The sequence below is a fragment of the Columba livia genome, chromosome 11 (genome assembly GCF_036013475.1).
Source record: "Columba livia isolate bColLiv1 breed racing homer chromosome 11, bColLiv1.pat.W.v2, whole genome shotgun sequence".
NCBI classification, from domain to species: domain Eukaryota; kingdom Metazoa; phylum Chordata; class Aves; order Columbiformes; family Columbidae; genus Columba; species Columba livia.
This window is the reverse complement of record NC_088612.1, coordinates 21,023,286-21,040,007: the sequence shown is the minus strand read 5'-3', so window position 1 is coordinate 21,040,007 and position 16,722 is coordinate 21,023,286. Positions and strand designations below refer to the sequence as shown.

Below are 16,722 nucleotides of genomic sequence, written 5' to 3'. Positions count from 1 at the left end.
ACGACTCAACGCATTAGGCTGACACAAGTGTGATGGCTGAGGGACCTGGAGAACAGGAGCTGAGGGGAGACCTTCTGATCTCTGAACTGCCTGAAAGGAGCTTGGAGCCAGGGGGGTCGGGCTCTGCTCCCCAGGAACAAGCGCCAGGAGCAGAGGAAACGGCCTCAAGTTGCGCCAGGGGAGGTTGAGGTTGGATCTGGGGAACAATTTCTTCCCCAAAGGGCTGTGGGGCATTGGAACAGGCTGCCCAGGGCAGTGCTGGAGTCACCATCCCTGGAGGGCTGGACAGACGGACATGAGGTTCTCAGGGACATGGGATGGTGCCAGGGGTGGGTTACGGTTGGACTTGATCCTGAGGGTCTCATCCAACTGAAATGATTCTGTGATTCTATAAGTTTTGGCCCTTTACTCCCTCTGCTGGACAGATTAAGGGCTCCTCTGTGTCCTGACCACCCAGACACAGAGACAAGTCCAGGATGTCCCAACAAGCGACACAGCAGGAACACAGGAAGGAAGGGATGGCCGTAACTCCACAATGACACTGTGAGAGAGCACAAAGCTCTCCGGTGACACTTACCATCCTCTGTCTCTTGCCAGACAATGCCCTCCAGGTTGACGCTGGTCCCAGGCTCGCAGGGGCCCAGGCACTCGGGCTCGGTGGCCAGGGCCACGTCGCAGGTGTTCACTCCCACCGAGCGGGTGCGGACCATGATCTGCTCGCAAGGCGATGAGATGTCGTTGTTGACAACGGGGACGAGGAGGTGCAAGGGCAACACCGCAGGTGTAGACACCGGAGACTCCATCTGTGGGGAAGGAGAAACACGCCGGTCACTGTCAGGAATTCAGGAAGGAGAGCAAGTATCGACAGGCATCTCCATTCCTGGAGAACATCAAGACCGGGGCTGCCAGCTCCTCAAGGTCTGTGCCAGCGGGCGGTTCAGGTCCCACACCCATCAGAGGACAAGGAGCTCGGAGGTGTCTCCCACCCGCCGTGCCCATCCGCACGTAACCATTAAGAGCTTTGTAGTCAGAGATCACACCCAGGAGTCCCTCCGCAGGAGATATCTGCTCTCCTGCTCCAAGAGTTTCTGCCAAGCTCTTCCCCCGGGTAGTCATCCCCGCTCAGGATGCCTTTTGGCTACTGCTCAGATGTTAACGCAGACACGACTTTGGACCTGATGGCTCATTAGAAGGAAAAAAAAATATACAGGCTTCTGCTCAACTGGCAGGACAGGACAGACAAGTAGCAGTCTCCCTCCAGCGCCCATGAAAACCACCCTCCTCCTCCTCCCAAATCCTCCCTGTGACCCCCTGAAGAGGCAGATGTTGGGATCACATCCCTCTTCCCTGCGCAAGCCTCTGCAGAGCCGGATCCAGCCGACGGCTGAGCCAGCTCAACCTTCCTTGTCATGGAAACCACATCTCCCGGCCAGAACCGGGCCTGGCAAGCCAACGAGCCCATGCGCCAAGGGGAACCACGGCCAAGTCCCCCTGCGGGTGACGAGCCAAGGTTGGCTGCTCTGCCACGCCGGCGGATCCCAGCGGTGTTAGGACAGCTGATGGGCGGGTTTTGCTGTTGGCCAAGGGACGAAGAGAGTGGAGACCTTCCTGTTATAGAATCATCACATCAGTTTGGTTGGAATTGACCCTCAAGATCATCAAGTCCAACCATAACCCACCCCTGGCACTGCCCCATGTCCTGAGAACCTCATGTCCGTCTGTCCAACCCTCCAGGGACGGTGACTCCAGCACTGCCCTGGGCAGCCTGTTCCAATGCCCCACAGCCCTTTGGGGAAGAAATTGTTCCCCAGATCCAACCTCAACCTCCCCTGGTGCAACTTGAGGCTGTTTCCTCTTGTCTCATCTCTCGTTATTTGGGAGCAGAGCCCGACCCTCCCTGCTCCCCCATCTCTGAAACCGTTGAAACCGTTCAGCTTCCTTCCACTCTGCGACAGAAACCACAGCGCAGCACAGGAGTGTTTAATTACAGTTCCAGCTCTGCTAATTATCACTCGGTCACATTCGTAATCTGCATTACGCCATGGTGCATAATAAGCAGCTGGCTGAGATCTCTCTAATAAGCAAGGCGGCTTGATGGGATTTCGTATTTCACCCCGTGCTGGAGCAAACACGGCCCCGTTCGGCAGCCGCGGGGGGACACGGCGGCAAAATAAAAAGACCCAGCGTGGCTCTGCAAGGGCAGAACGGAGCCGCTTTGCTGGGACACGTGATAAATGCCCAAAGCCAGGCTGGAGGAAGAGGCAGATGGATCAATCCCTGAATTCACCCCCCTGGCGTGTGTCTTATCTCCGGTGCCACAGCTTTTCATCCTCCGGCTTTACCGAGCAAGGAGATGCACTGCCTGGCGTTCCAGTTCCCTCAGCTGGGCCAGTAGCCGAGGGACACGCTGGCACTGGGGCCACCGGGCAGCAACTGTACCCTCAAGCAGTGGCTTTTGCATCTCCTCCGGTGAGCGGGGATGAAGCTGGAGATCTCCGGTCCGCAAATCAAGCCCTGCACCCTCCAGCATCCAGCTCCCACATGCCACCCCGAGCAAACCGCTTAATGCTGCTGGGTCCTAAATCCCCGTTGCAGAACGGACAATTGATTCCTCTTTCCTTGCCGGGTAGGCTCTAAGATTAAACGCCGGCGAGTGCAAACGCAGGGGCTGCCCCAGGGAGTTGATGTATTTGCAGCAGCCCCTCCGCAGGAGTCAGTGGGGGAGAAGCTTCCCTGCACCCGCCCCGATGAAAGCCCTTTGTGTTCCCCGCCGAGGCTTTTCCAGCACGGGGAACGTGCTCTCGCCACTGCTGAGGACACAAGTGGAACGAAGCCAGCTGCTCAATGGGGAAAAGGCAAAGCAGAGAGAGCGCGGGGCAATGGCGCCATCCGGGAGAGTGTGTCTAGGGGGTAATTAAAACCTCCCCCTCGTCACAGCCCAGGTGAAGGGCAGTGTGGGGAGATGAGCACAAAGCAGCTCTGGCTGTCTCAGAGTGGCTTCGTTAGCACCAGGTGCCATTAAGGGCAATTCACAGCAGCAACCGGCTACCGGGAAACAGAGGAGAGGGCACAACGAAAATAAAAACACCACACTGATTTTGATGCCAACCCCTAAACCACTTGCTCATATTTATGAGTATTTTGGTTTGCTCCTGATAATCAAAGCCAAGCAGGCAAGAAAAGCGCGGTTTTGAGCAATCCAACAGGGACGCCAAAAACACAGAGGAGAGGAATTAGCTGAGATATTTGTGGTGTATCTACAAGGGAACAAGCAGGTGGGACAGGGTGCCCACCGAGCTGCAGCCCTTGGTCAGCGAGGACCTGGCCGTGGTCAGCGTGGGACCACTGATGCACTGCGATGGCGCTGGGCTACCAGCGTGTCTCCATGTGAACGAGGTTTTCCTCATCTAAAAGGTCCTTCAACTCCTGCAAATCCCAGAATGTGAGGGGTTGAAGGGCCCTGGAAAGCTCATCCAGTGCAATCCCCCCATGGAGCAGGAACACCCAGATGAGGTTACACAGGAAGGTGTCCAGGCGGGTTGGAATGTCTGCACAGAAGGAGACTCCACAACCCCCTGGGCAGCCTGGGCCAGGCTCTGGCACCCTCACCCCAAACAAGTTTCTTCTCAGATTTCAGTGGAACCTCCTGTGTTCCAGTTTGCACCCATTGCCCCTTGTCCTGTCACTGGTTGTCACCAGAAGAGCCTGGCTCCATCCTCCTGACACTCCCCCTTTCCATATTGATCCCCAGGAATGAGTCCCCCCTCAGTCTCCTCTTGTCCAGCTCCAGAGCCCCAGCTCCCTCAGCCTTTCCTCACACGGGAGATGCTCCACTCCCTTCAGCATCTTGGTGGCTGCGCTGGACTCTCTGCAGCAGTTCCCTGTCCTGCTGGAACTGAGGGGCCAAAGCGGCCCTCAACCTTTACCGCTTCAGCCAGACCCTCCCTGCTAGCGAGGATGAGGTGCAGCAGCTCCTCTCCTAGTCAGCTCCTCCACCATTTGCATCAGGAAGTTCTCAAGGCACTGGAGGAACCTCCTGGACTGTGTCTGGCTGAGTTGTCCTTCCAGCAAATATCAGGGTAGTTCAAATCCCCCACCACAACCAGGGCCTGTGACTGTGAGGCTGCCCTCAGCTGTCTGTAGAGGCCTCATCAACTACCGCACCCTGATCTGGTGGCCTGTAACAGACACCCACAATAGTATCACCCCTGCCAGCCTGGCCCTTAATTCTCACCCACAGACTCTCAGCTCTCTCCGCATCCGCCCCTGGACAGTACTCAATACTCTCTCGCATAAAGAGCAACTCCACCACCACGCCTGGCTGGCCTGTCTTTCCTGAGAAGGACACAGCCATCCATGGCCACATTCCAGTCATGCAAGCTGTCCCACCGTGTCTCCGGAATTGCCACCAGATCATAATCTCCTGCCTCAACACAGGCTTCTGACTCCTCCTGCTTATTCCCCATGCTGTGCATTGGTGTGCAGGCATTTCAGGGAGCGAGCTGAGCACACCCATTTCACCCCAGGGGGACGGGAGGCCTCCTGGTCTTCATCAATTCCAGAGCGTTCCCCCACTGGTGCAAGCCCAGCTACAACCCCATCCCCCAATCTAGTTTAAAGCTCTCCGAATGCAGATAGACAACAAAAGCCAAGGAGGAGCCTCATTAGTGGTGACAAACTCTTGGCTGCCGTGTGCCAGGGGACAAAACCCGGACCAGAAGTGCTCCATCTCAGGAGCATTGCCTAAGGCCACAACCACCCCTTCCCACATCAGCCCAACGTTTGGGAGCTTTCATGTGGGCACTCTTGTCCTGCTCGGCCACCACATCCCCAACAGCTTTGGATTTTCAGAGCAGGACCTGGGAACGTGAGCTGGGATAGCTCACAGATAAGCTGGGAGCAGATCCATCCAGTTGGTGGATATATGTGGTGGACTTCTCCAAACGTCAAAACCGCACCACCCGAGCTGCCTCTCATCCACCGCCAGTGACCTCGGCAGGGATTTCAAAGAGGAACTGAAGACTTCTCCAATCTGACCGCCAAAGCTGGGTATGGAGAACCTGAAGACAAATCCTGTTGTTGACACTGGTGCCCACCACGCCTACGATTCAATCTTGTATTTACTTGCAGGCATTGCTCAATAAGCTCCAACAGACCAGCTCTGGGTGCAAAGCTGCTGGTCACGTCCCCCAGTGACAACATCCTAACATGACCCCAGGCAGCACGGAGGAAGCTTCAGAAGATTTGTCTTGACCTTGGCAAGGAAGCCACCACCAAGAGCTTCCAGCAAAACCCCACATGCCAGGAACTACTGGTGGCACAAGCATCAGGCCCAAGGATGGAGCGGGGAGTGTGGTCCTGGACACGGATCCCAGCACTGTTGCTTCTCTCATGCTAGCTGGAGGTTGAGGTTGCTCACATAAAGATGTCAAAAAGCAAATCTGTTTTAGAAGCAAGCTTCCCTTCCCTGGAAAAACGCCAGCTTAAAGAAATGAAGTTATTCCTCCGGACCACGGGAACATGCTCAGGGAGGACACTGGGTTTCTCAGTCAGCAGATGGTGGCCAAAGGGCCAGCACACCACGGCACATGCTTTTCACACCCAGACTCACCTTTATCTGGGTATTTTGGGGAGAACCTGGCCAAGGAAGTCCACCCCGGCCACAGATGAGCACGCCACAGAAACCCAAGCCTGCATGAAGACTTCTGCACCAAGCTCGAGGTCCCGTCACCAGAACCGCTGCCAACAGAGCTGGTTGGGATAACAGGTATATCAGGATGCGACAGCTCATCCCGTAACAACCTCCTCTCAAATCAGTGACAAAAAAATGATCCAAATGCTGCTCCTGGGCGATCCAGTCAGTCGGATGCATATCAACCCCAGCCAGGCTGCTGGAGAAATTCAAATGTCACCCAGCACGACCTCCAACCAGCAGCTTTTTGTCCCCGGGCCGCCGCTCTCCAGCACAGAGGGGAATCAAATCCCTGCTCCAACACGACGAGTCTTATCTCGGTGCTCGCAGCATTTCGAGATCAAGGGGAGGCAGACGCGGCAGAGCCACAGTCTTGCATGTTACCGCGTCTTCAGTAAAGCCAGGAATAGCATCCAAGGCAGACGTGCTGGCACCAAGTCACCTGCTCCAACCACTTAGGAGACTATCAGATCTGCTCTAGGAAGGGGAAAAAAAAGGTGTCTCCAGCAGGAGGGAGGTAGAGAAGAGCAGCGATGAAAGGGGACAGCTGATGTGAGCGAGAGACACAGGAAAGAAGAAGCTCAAGCTGGGACCTCTCTGGATTGATCCCCAACTGAGGACAGAAATCTCCAAGCACCCCTTGTGTTGGCCAAGCCAACCTTTGGCCCCTTCTCAGCCCCTCTGCTGCTGTGCAGGGGCTGCTCCCGGTCACCAGAGTCATCCTCACCGCTGGCAGTGCTGTCCTGTCAATGTGGCCAACGTATGGTTGGGTTCTTAGATCGCTGCCCTGTCTCCAGCATCCCCTGCACCACCAGCCATGTGGCCTTCAAGCCAGGACGCTAAATGGAAGAACCACCACGTGGCAAAGTCTTGCTCTTATTTCTTTTCTTGCTCCCAAACTCAACAATATAACCAGGTGACCCTACCCAAGCAGAAAAAGGATCCTTCCACACCACGGGAGACACAGCAAGCCCCTTTCTTGGGGACCTTCTCAACCACCAGTGCAGCCTAGATCTCCAGTGTCCCCCTTCAGACACATCTCTTTGCTTGCAGGGCTGGAGGCCACCATCTTGTCCCTGGGACTGGCTGCCCAGCAAGGTCCCAGCCCCGTGCCCAGCCTTCTTGAAGATAACAGCTCTTCAAGCCCCCCAAACACCCTCAGCTCACAATGTCCACCTACAACAGGCTCCACCAGCTGCTCTCAACCAACCGCCCCCACCTTCGCCTTCTGCTCTGTTCCCACTAGATGTTCACATAGGAAAGACCAGAAGCAAGAGGAGCCAAGCCATGATGACAGCAAACAGACACATTTTCTGCCTCGGACCACATGAAATTCAAGCCCAAATCCCAGCAGCGCTCAGATGGCCACCATCAATACCAGCACTCTTTGACCAGCACATCAGAGCAGGCAAAGGAGCAACACCAAAGATTTCATGCACACCTCGGTGAATCCATCTCCTGGAAGAAGGACATAAATACGACAGGCCCTTCAGGAACCGCTCACCGCAGCGGGATGCAGCTCCAGTCACTGCTAAGAACTCACTGATCATCGCCAGCTACACAAAATCCACCTGGAGGACCATGCCCATGCCAGGAACACGCCAGCATGAGCCCCAGCCAGCAGGTTCCACCACAGCTAGAGGTCCCTGTACAAACACCCTGGGCCAGACCCTTCTTAGAGAGTCCCCAACTCCTCCACCGGCCTCAAAGAGGACACAAAAACACGGTTCTCCCCATCTGCTGGGCACTAGGAAAGAGACTGAAAACAGGTTTCTGGAGGTGCTGAGAAGTGGCCTACAAAGGATTAACTACCTCAGTGTACAAAGGAAGGGCTACGGATGTCACCTATCTGGACTTCTGTAAAGCCTTTGACACGTTTCCACACAACATCCTTCTCTCTGAATTGGAGAGGTGTGGATTTGATGGGTGGACTGTTTGGTGGATGAGGAACTGGCTGGATGGTCACACCCTGAGAGTGGTGGTCAATGGCACAATGTCTGGATGGACACCAGTGACAAGTGGTGTCCCCCAGGGGTCCATACTGGGACCAGTGCTGTTTAACATCTTCATCAACGACATGGACACTGGGATCGAGTGCACCCTCAGCAGGTTTGTGGGTGACACCAAGCTGAGTGGTACAGCTGACGTGCCTGAGGGACGGGATCCATCCAGAGGGACAAGGACAAGCTCCAGACGTGGGTGCATGAGAACCTCCTGAGGTTCAACGGCCAAGTGCAAGGTCCTGCACCCGGTCGGGGCAACCCCGGTGTCACTCCAGGCTGGGATGTGGGGATGGAGAGCAGCCCCAGGAGAAGGACTTGGGGTGCTGGGGTGAGAGATTGGACAGGACACACATGGACCTGCTGGAGAGGGGCCAGAGGAGCCCCAGAAATGACCCGAAGCTGGAACAGCTCTGCTGGGAGGACAGGCTGAGAGAGCTGGGGTGTTCAGCTAGAGAAGAGAAGCTCTGGGAGACCTTAGTGTGGCCTTTTCAGTGCTTAAAAGGGGCTGATAAGAAAGATGGGACAGACTTTTGAGCAGGGCCTGTTGTGATAGGACAAGGGGTGATGGTTTTAAACTAAAGGAGGGAGATTCAGGCTGGACATGAGGAAGAAATTGTTGTCCCTGAGGGTGGTGAGAGCCTGGCCCAGGTTGGCCAGAGAGGTGGTGGCTGAACCATCCCTGGAGACATCCCAGGCCAGGCTGGACGGGGCTCTGAGCAACCCAAGCTGGTGAAGCAGGGGGGAACTGGGGGAGCTGGGAAGGTCCCTTCAACACAAACTGTTCTATGATTCTATGATTCATTTTTTTCCCCAAGTTTTCTCCACCTCAGCCTTGCAGGTCTAAAGCTCCAAGCCCCAGCAGCTGCTGGGCTCCCAGCAATTCACACCAGGGCGAGCGCACTCACCAGCATGCCAACTCAGAGCATTAATAATTAAGTGATTTAATTAATTAATGATGCCCGTCCAGGCACAGTGTTCTTATCTTTGGAAAGCTGCAGTACATGTAAGTCAAGCAGAGGAGACACAGCTCAGGATTTACTGACGATTCCAGTATAAAACTGAACTCCAGTAAATTCAGAGATGGATCCGAGACTCGCCAGGAAAACGAGCTGGGCTCAGACCTGCCCCATCCAGGGTTCTGTGGTCCAGGGACCACCCTTCTCCCCATCCATCCCAGTATCCACAGCAACTGCGCCGGTCACCCCTTCCCAGGTGAGACGGGACAAATCCAGCCCACAGGTCACCGCAACCCCGGAGTCACTGTGCAGGGCGGATACGGAGTTATGGACATCGATAAATCAGCCAAGCGCTACCCCAAGGTGGTCATTCCCATGATTTACAAGGGTATCAGCTCCAAGATGCCATCTTAGCACCACTGAATGGTTTGGGTTGAAGGGACCTTCAAAGTCCAACTCTGCCATGGGCAGGGACATCTTCACCAGCTCAGGTTGCTCAGAGCCCTGTGCAACCCGACCTTGAACACTTGTAGTGATGGGGCATCCACAGCTTCTCTGGGCAACCTCCTTCAGCGTCTCACCACCCACAACTTTAAAAATGTTCAATCTGAACCTGCCCTCGTGGTCTTTGTCCACGCAACACGGCCTGGGGGTCCCTCTAAGTGCAGAAATAGCACAGATGGTTAAGCGGTGTCACCAAGCTGGCTCGGCTACACTTGTCCTATTTTCTGTAGCCACTGGGAAACCAGGTACTAATGTGGTAAGACCAGTTTGCAAAAGAGACCCGGAGGCAGAGCCAGGAGCAGCAAATGGGACTTTGCTCAGTCACTTCTACATCGAGCCATCCTTGCATGTCTCAACCCCCATTCAGCTGGGACACAGTATATTCTGGACAACTCATGACCAAAAAGGACAGAGAGAAACTGGAGGAAGTTCAGAGAAGGGGAACAAAACCAACAAAGAAGCTGAAGGGACTGGTTTGGAAGAGGAGATGAAAAGAGCTAAATGTGGATAACGTGGTTCAGCCACAGCTACATGGGGACATAGTCGGAATCTGCAAATGGATGAAAACACCAAAATGAGAGAGGAATTGCGCAGGGTGATGTCCAACATCCAGCCGTTCCGGACCTGGCCAACTTCAGCCGAGGCACCAGCAAACCTCAGGCTGGCCAAATTTCGGCACGGTAGGAAAAAAGATCCTTCTCTCATCACATCACTCATCACAAACAGCAGTTGGTGAGCTGAAGCAATTTTCTAAGCGCTTCTGTGCAAGAAACCAAACAGCCTGTGCCAACCAACATTTGGTCCTGAAGGTCACGTGGACTCATCTCCAAGGCATAAGAAGTCAACGTGTGCGCTTGGTGCTCGGACCTAGAAATGTGGGTGGTGGGAAGGAGATGCCAGGAGGTCTCTGCATCTCCTGAGCCACCTGCACAGCTCCGGGATGAGATGTAGCACTGGGGGAGCAGCATTTCGAGGACACCGGGGGATCGCAGCCTTGGTGGGACACCAAGAAGCATCACATCTCAGTCCCCTGCGTGCAGGGTGCACCCAGGTGTGGATTCGGGGGAAAAGAAGCAAACCAAACATTTTACACCCATGTGGTTATTCGCAGCTCCCGGAAGGGCTCAATTCCAGGGCAAGACGCACATATTTCAGATACAATAAGCAGCAAAGTCTAGGAGGAGTTTCAGATCTATTTATCCCCCAGGCAAGAGGAGACATCTTCCTCCCATCTATTTAATATTAAAGACCTATCTTGGTATGATTTTCACGTCCCAGCCCTCGCAGGCTGCGCGTTTCGGAAGCCGCCCGCTTGGCTCTCATTGGTTCTTTGTAGGTTTTGCTCAGGTCGTCAGGAGAAATCCTGGTGGTTTCCAGACACAAAGCCAGCTCGGTCTGATGGGAGATGACGGGAGGGGAGCAAAGGAACAAGAAATAAGCCCAGGCACATGATACACGAGGATGTGGGTGAGCAGGAGGGTGGCACCAGGACAAGGTGGCACCAGAGCGGGGACAAGCGTGGCGCTGCCCTTTGGGGACGCCCATCTTGAAAAGCAGCTTCCAGCATCGCTCCTTGGGTTCTCCTCAGCACCCAAGATGGAAAACTGTCCCCCCCACTCCCCAAATCCCAGCTTTCCAGCCAGTTTGGTCAAAGATGCTATTTTTAAAGCAGCATAAGCCAATACTCCTATTGTTCTCTCCGCAGTCCCTCAAGCGATGACTTGTGCGCGGAACACGCAGCCGTCGGTACCCGCAGGACACAGCGGTTTAAATAAGAAGTTTTTCAAGCCGATTTGGGTTTCTTTGATTATTGAAATCAAGCCGCTGTCTCTCTAAGCCCAGACACACCCACCGACCCCAAAGAGGCATGGAATGTGTCCATATTGCCCCTAAATCTCGCAAGGGGAGGAGGCTTTGCAGAGGCTCCCATCACCTCCCATCGCTCTCGATTTTAGTTTCAGCCTCAGAGATGAAAAGCAGCTCTCTCTTCTTCAGCTCAAATGCCTCTTGGTGCCTCTGGTTTGATCAAAGGCAGCTGCCCGGAGGAGAGTGAGCTTGAGGGGACATCCTACCCCAAGCCAGGCTTTGCCAATCACAGATTCACAGAACAGTTTGTGTTGAAGGGACTTTTAAGGTCCCCCAGTGCCCCCCTGCCATGAGCAGGGACATCTTCACCAGCTCAGGTTGCTCAGAGCCCCGTCCAGCCTGGCCTGGGGTGTCTCCAGGGATGGTTCATCCACCACCTCTCTGGGCAACCTGGGCCAGGCTCTCACCACCCTCAGGGCAACAATTTCTTCCTCATGTCCGGCCTGAATCTCCCTCCTTTAGTTTAAAACCGTCACCCCTTGTACTATCACAACAGGCCCTGCTCAAAAGTCTGTCCCATCTTACCGGCCCCTTTTACGCGCAGAAAGGCCACGATGAACCATCCTCCAGCACAAGTCTGGTTTGTACCCGCCGGGATTGACCACTGCAGCTTTGCTCAGAGTTGACACATCTGAGCCCGTTTTTAACACCCCCAACACGATGGTGTCGAGCCGGTGCCCCAGATGTCAGACACATCTGGGCCGTGGTGCTGGGAGGTCTCGGTTTTGTGCCGACACCGGAGCAGGGCAAACACAGAGGACGGATGCGGCTGCAGCTTTCTTCCAGCCCAATCAAGCTCCGGGAAGGTTTTTAGCCGGTAACCCCACGTTCCTCAGCCTGCACGCAGGGATACGCGCAGGTCACTGAATTCCGGCTAAAGAGAAATAATTCCCCTTCGCCACAAAACCAAGCGCGGTTTGAAATGAGGCAGCAAACGCCATCGCTGGGGCAAAACCACCAGCAGCCGCTGCGCCTTTTCCACCCGGCAGCGCCTTATTTTGCACGTACATGTGCAAAACCGTGATGCCGGGGCTGGCGGGCACGTGGGTCAGGGCTGAAGGCCAAGGTTATATCCAACCAACACGCTGGATTTTCAGCTGGCCTCCCTAAAAGAAAGCAAAGCTAGAAAGAGATCCACCGTAAGCAAGCCCAGATCTTCACCGATTTTATTCCCTGTGCTGTTAAAATTTCATTGATTCTTCAAATCAACAACCAGCTAAGGCAGAGAAAACCTGATGTCATGAAAAAGAGCATAATAATAAAAAATACAGGAATATTAGCAGCAAGGATGTCACGCTCAAGGCTCCCTGCCATGTATCGGGCTTTGTTGGCAACTGCAGCCCTGAATTCGGACACCCGTTATTAAAAATCCCCCATTCCCCGGATCCGAGAGGGATCACTGAACTCTCCTGCGGTAAAGAACGCGGGTCCTGTTTGGAATGACACAAGGGAGTCACAAGTCACCCCAACGCCTGTGTGAATGTCACCAATCAATATGGCAGACACGTTGGGAAATTACATATTAGAGAGCAGTGTAGGGGAAAGGGACCTGGGGGTCCTGGTGGACAACAGGATGACCATGAGCCAGCACTGTGCACTTGTGGCCAGGAAGGCCAATGGCATCCTGGGGTGTATTAGAAGGGGGGTGGCTAGTAGATCGAGAGAGGTCCTCCTGCCCCTCTACTCCGCCCTGGTGAGACCCCATCTGGAATATTGTGTCCAGTTCTGGGCCCCTCAGTTCCAGCAGGACAGGGAACTGCTGGAGAGGGTCCAGCGTAGGGCAACAAAGATGATGAAGGGAGTGGAGCATCTCCCTTATGAAGAAAGGCTGAGGGAGCTGGGTCTCTTTAGTTTGGAGAAGAGGAGACTAAGGGGGGACCTCATTAATGTTTATAAATATATAAAGGGTGAGTGCCATGAGGATGGAGCCAGGCTCTTCTCGGTGGCAAACAATGACAGGACAAGGGGTAATGGGATCAAGCTGGAACACAGGAGGTTCCGCTTAAATTTGAGAAAAAACTTCTTCTCAGTGAGGGTGGCAGAGCCTGGAACAGGCTGCCCAGGGAGGTTGTGGAGTCTCCTTCTCTGGAGACATTCAAACCCGCCTGGACATGTTCCTGTGCGACCTCACCTGGGTGTTCCTGCTCCAGCAGGGGGATTGGACTGGATGATCTTTTGAGGTCCCTTCCAATCCCAAACATACTGTGACACTGTGATACTGTGAAAAAACATCCCATAGCTCAGCGCCAACCAAGGAGCTTCCCCAACACAACACAGCCCAGTGGCATAACTCAAGGACACGGTCCTTGGTCAACCCAACCGAGAAAGAAGAGGCATGGGGGCAAAATAGGAGTTAGGAAGCAAGGCCCAGCAGTCTGGAGCAGCCACGAGGCTCCAGGAGGGATCAAACACACATGGGAATAGCTGATATGTCGGATCCCAGCGATTCTTCTTGGCCATGGAGAATAAAGACAAATCACTGCATCTGAAGGACACTGCTGCGGAGAAGAAAGGTGACGACTGCAGGGATGGAAGCCCTAGCAAAGCTGCATGGGACCAGGGGCAGGGAGGGATTCAACAGGATAAAAGAGTTAAACCTTGGTAAAACACCGAGAAATTCCTCCCTTCTCGTGGAGGAACATCACCACAGACATCATGGAGAAGAGGGGTTGAAGAACACCCCTGAATAAGGTAAGAGTAACCAGAGGAATGCAAATAAGGATGCAAAAAGCCAAGGTGACGCCCCAACAGGATTCTAGTAGGAGAAAAGCCTTTCTCCATGATATCAGTGACCTTCCTTCCCACCAGCACGGAGCAAATGTCTCCTATGCCCTCTCTGGGCCCCACACCAGCTGCCGTCCCTGGGGATCGCTGAGCCTGGGGCCCGTCCCCTCAGCTGAGCATCCCCTGTGGTCCACAGCCCTCACTCTTCTTCCCTTGACAGCCAAGAGACCGCAACCCATCAGTCATCCAGCTTGAGACATCCTACCCATCCGTCATCGCCCCCCTGGCCTGGCAGCTGTGGGACAGAGGCAGGAGACGTGGTGAGACCACACCTGGAATATTGTGTCCAGCTGTGGCCCCTCAGTTCCAGCAGGACAGGGAACTGCTGCAGAGAGTCCAGCGCAGCCACCAAGATGCTGAAGGGAGTGGAGCATCTCCCGTGTGAGGAAAGGCTGAGGGAGCTGGGGCTCTGGAGCTGGACAAGAGGAGACTGAGGGGGGACTCATTCCTGGGGATCAATATGGAAAGGGGGAGTGTCAGGAGGATGGAGCCAGGCTCTTCTGGTGACAACCAGTGACAGGACAAGGGGCAATGGGTGCAAACTGGAACACAGGAGGTTCCACTGAAATCTGAGAAGCAACTTGTTTGGGGTGAGGGTGGCAGAGCCTGGCCCAGGCTGCCCAGGGGGTTGTGGAGTCTCCTTCTGTGCAGACATTCCAACCCGCCTGGACACCTTCCTGTGTAACCTCATCTGGGTGTTCCTGCTCCATGGGGGGATTGCACTGGATGAGCTTTCCAGGGCCCTTCCAACCCCTGACACTCTGTGAAGAGCGTGGCCGGTGTGGGGCGGCACTGGCACACACAGACCTCGTGTAGACATCAACTGAAGGCTGTGGGACACTGCTCCAGAGCTGGAGATACAGACACAGATGAGCTCCTTCTACCAGAGCCCAACTGCTCACCCACCCTTCTCCACAAGTCCTGCCTCGGCCCAGCCAACGCTACCAGCTTTTCCATTGGGATATGGCCATACTGGGACACACAGTGCCATTAAGTCCTCCTGGGGACCAGGCCCAGCTTGGGGTCTCAGGTCCAGCATTTCACAGCTGTACCCAGGCTGTGAGAGCACAAGGATGTTCTGGAACGTGGACACCACCTAAAGAAACCAATCCCACCTTCTGCTTCCTCAACCTGGGCAGCTTGATCAAGCTGACACTCAGACCATCACTCTCGCAAACCGAACCACATCCCCAAGCAAAGGAAAAACCATGTTTGCTGCCACACATCAGCTGCAAGAAGCTCCAGTGGAGCCTGTTTGACTCCCACTGCTCCCAAGGATGCAATCAGCCACCTTCTCGGGCCAGGAGAGACATCCCAGCTCCAGCCATGGCTTCCCCATCCCCAGGGTCCATATGGTCCAACGCTGCTGGGACAACCCAGCCAGCACGGGGACAACCCAGCCAGCGCAGGGACCGGCGCTGCTTTCCCCGGCCAGCAGCTCCCTCCTCCTCCTCGCACGCAGGCAGAGGAACCTCGGAGGAGGGAAGCGAGCGCAGAGACTGCAGACACATCTCGGTTTTAATTGCATCAGCAATCGCTAAGCAATTAACAGCAGGGAGGAGGAGGAGGAACAGGGCACCGGGAGAGAGAGAGAGGGATGCAGCGAGCGAGGGGAAACGATTGACTCGTTCCCTAAGGACAGGGGCACTATTTACAGGCGCAGCTGCAGCGGCCTCACCCGCTGCATCCCGCTCCCAGAGCATCTTGTGCCATACCCAGACCGTTAACCTGGTTTTCTTTGTGCTTTAAGCCCCAAAGTCATCTCTTAGCCCCAGATGGAGGTCTCTGACCCTTCCACATGAGCAAACCCTCCTACACGCTTCCCAAGAGCCACAAGCCATGGCAAAACCACGCGTCAGACAATAACTATTGCCCAGGACATGCAGGGAGCGGAGACGGAGCCTGTCTGCTCTGCAAAGGCACCGCAGCTCCCACCCAAAGTGCTGTCTGGTCCCCATTGTCACCCAGACCCATCGCACCCAGCGCAGCAAAGCTCATCCCTGCGAGATGTCGTCCTTCAAAGCCTCCACGGCTCGATCCCAGAGATCGCAGCTCCCCAAACGCCACCTGGAAAGCAGAGCCGCTGGGATGCCAGAAACGCATCATGGATGAAAACCAGCAACCAAGCGCCAGGAGCCGTGACCGGCTCTGCTGCGTCTTTAGCCACGTGGAGCAGACGCTCAAGGAAAAGCCCGAATCCAGCAGCACTGACAGCTGGTGCAACAACCTTCAAGGACGGGGAAAACAAGCAGCTGGTCTGATCCCCAGCTGGAAAAAAAAGAATGCAGAGCAAGGAGGAAAGCATCCATGGGAATTGCCCAGCAGCCGGTTTGCAGCCTTCTCACCTAACCCTCCTCTTCATGGCGTCTGGCAGCCCAGCCCGGCGACACTGCCGCTCCAGGACGGCACAGGGAGCAGCGATGTCCCCGCCGGGCCGGCAGCTCCGCTCACCTCTGCTCCTGCTGTTGGAATGAAGCACTACAGCAGTTTCTTGCTCTGTTTAGTGAGTGCCAGGGACTGCCAGCACTTGCAAAGCTCAGGGCCTGACTGTGTTCTCTGCTGAGCGATTCCTGCTGCAGTTCAGCCGGGGATGGAAAACAGCTTCTGATGCATTGAAAAGCTTGTGCTGAGGTCAGAGGATTCATCCCCCACGGCTCCCTGTGACAGACAGAACAGGCTGAGACACCTCAAAGCTCAGCGCTGGAGACCCATTGAGCATGGAGCCATGCAAAGCTGGTGGCCACAGCCTCCTACTTGTCAGCAAACCTCCTGGTGGCTTCAAAATCCAGTGAGCAGGAACAAACCCACGTTGGGGAATGACCTATTAGAGAGCAGTGTAGGGGAAAGGGACCTGGGGGTCCTGGGGACAGCAGGGTGACCATGAGCCAGCACTGGGCCCTTGTGGCCAGGAAGCCAA

General features: G+C 55.1%; 1 protein-coding gene across 3 annotated transcripts in view; it reads right to left on the bottom strand.

Annotated features, from left to right (window-relative positions):
* ZNF609 (zinc finger protein 609) overlaps positions 1 to 16,722 on the bottom strand; it is a 59,562-nt gene that overhangs the window by 12,172 nt on the left and 30,668 nt on the right. For all 3 annotated transcript variants that reach the window (XM_065076310.1, XM_065076311.1, XM_065076309.1), the window contains exon 3: positions 578 to 803. In XM_065076310.1, the coding sequence (XP_064932382.1) occupies positions 578 to 803 (226 nt within the window). The remainder of the gene's footprint in view (positions 1 to 577; positions 804 to 16,722) is intronic.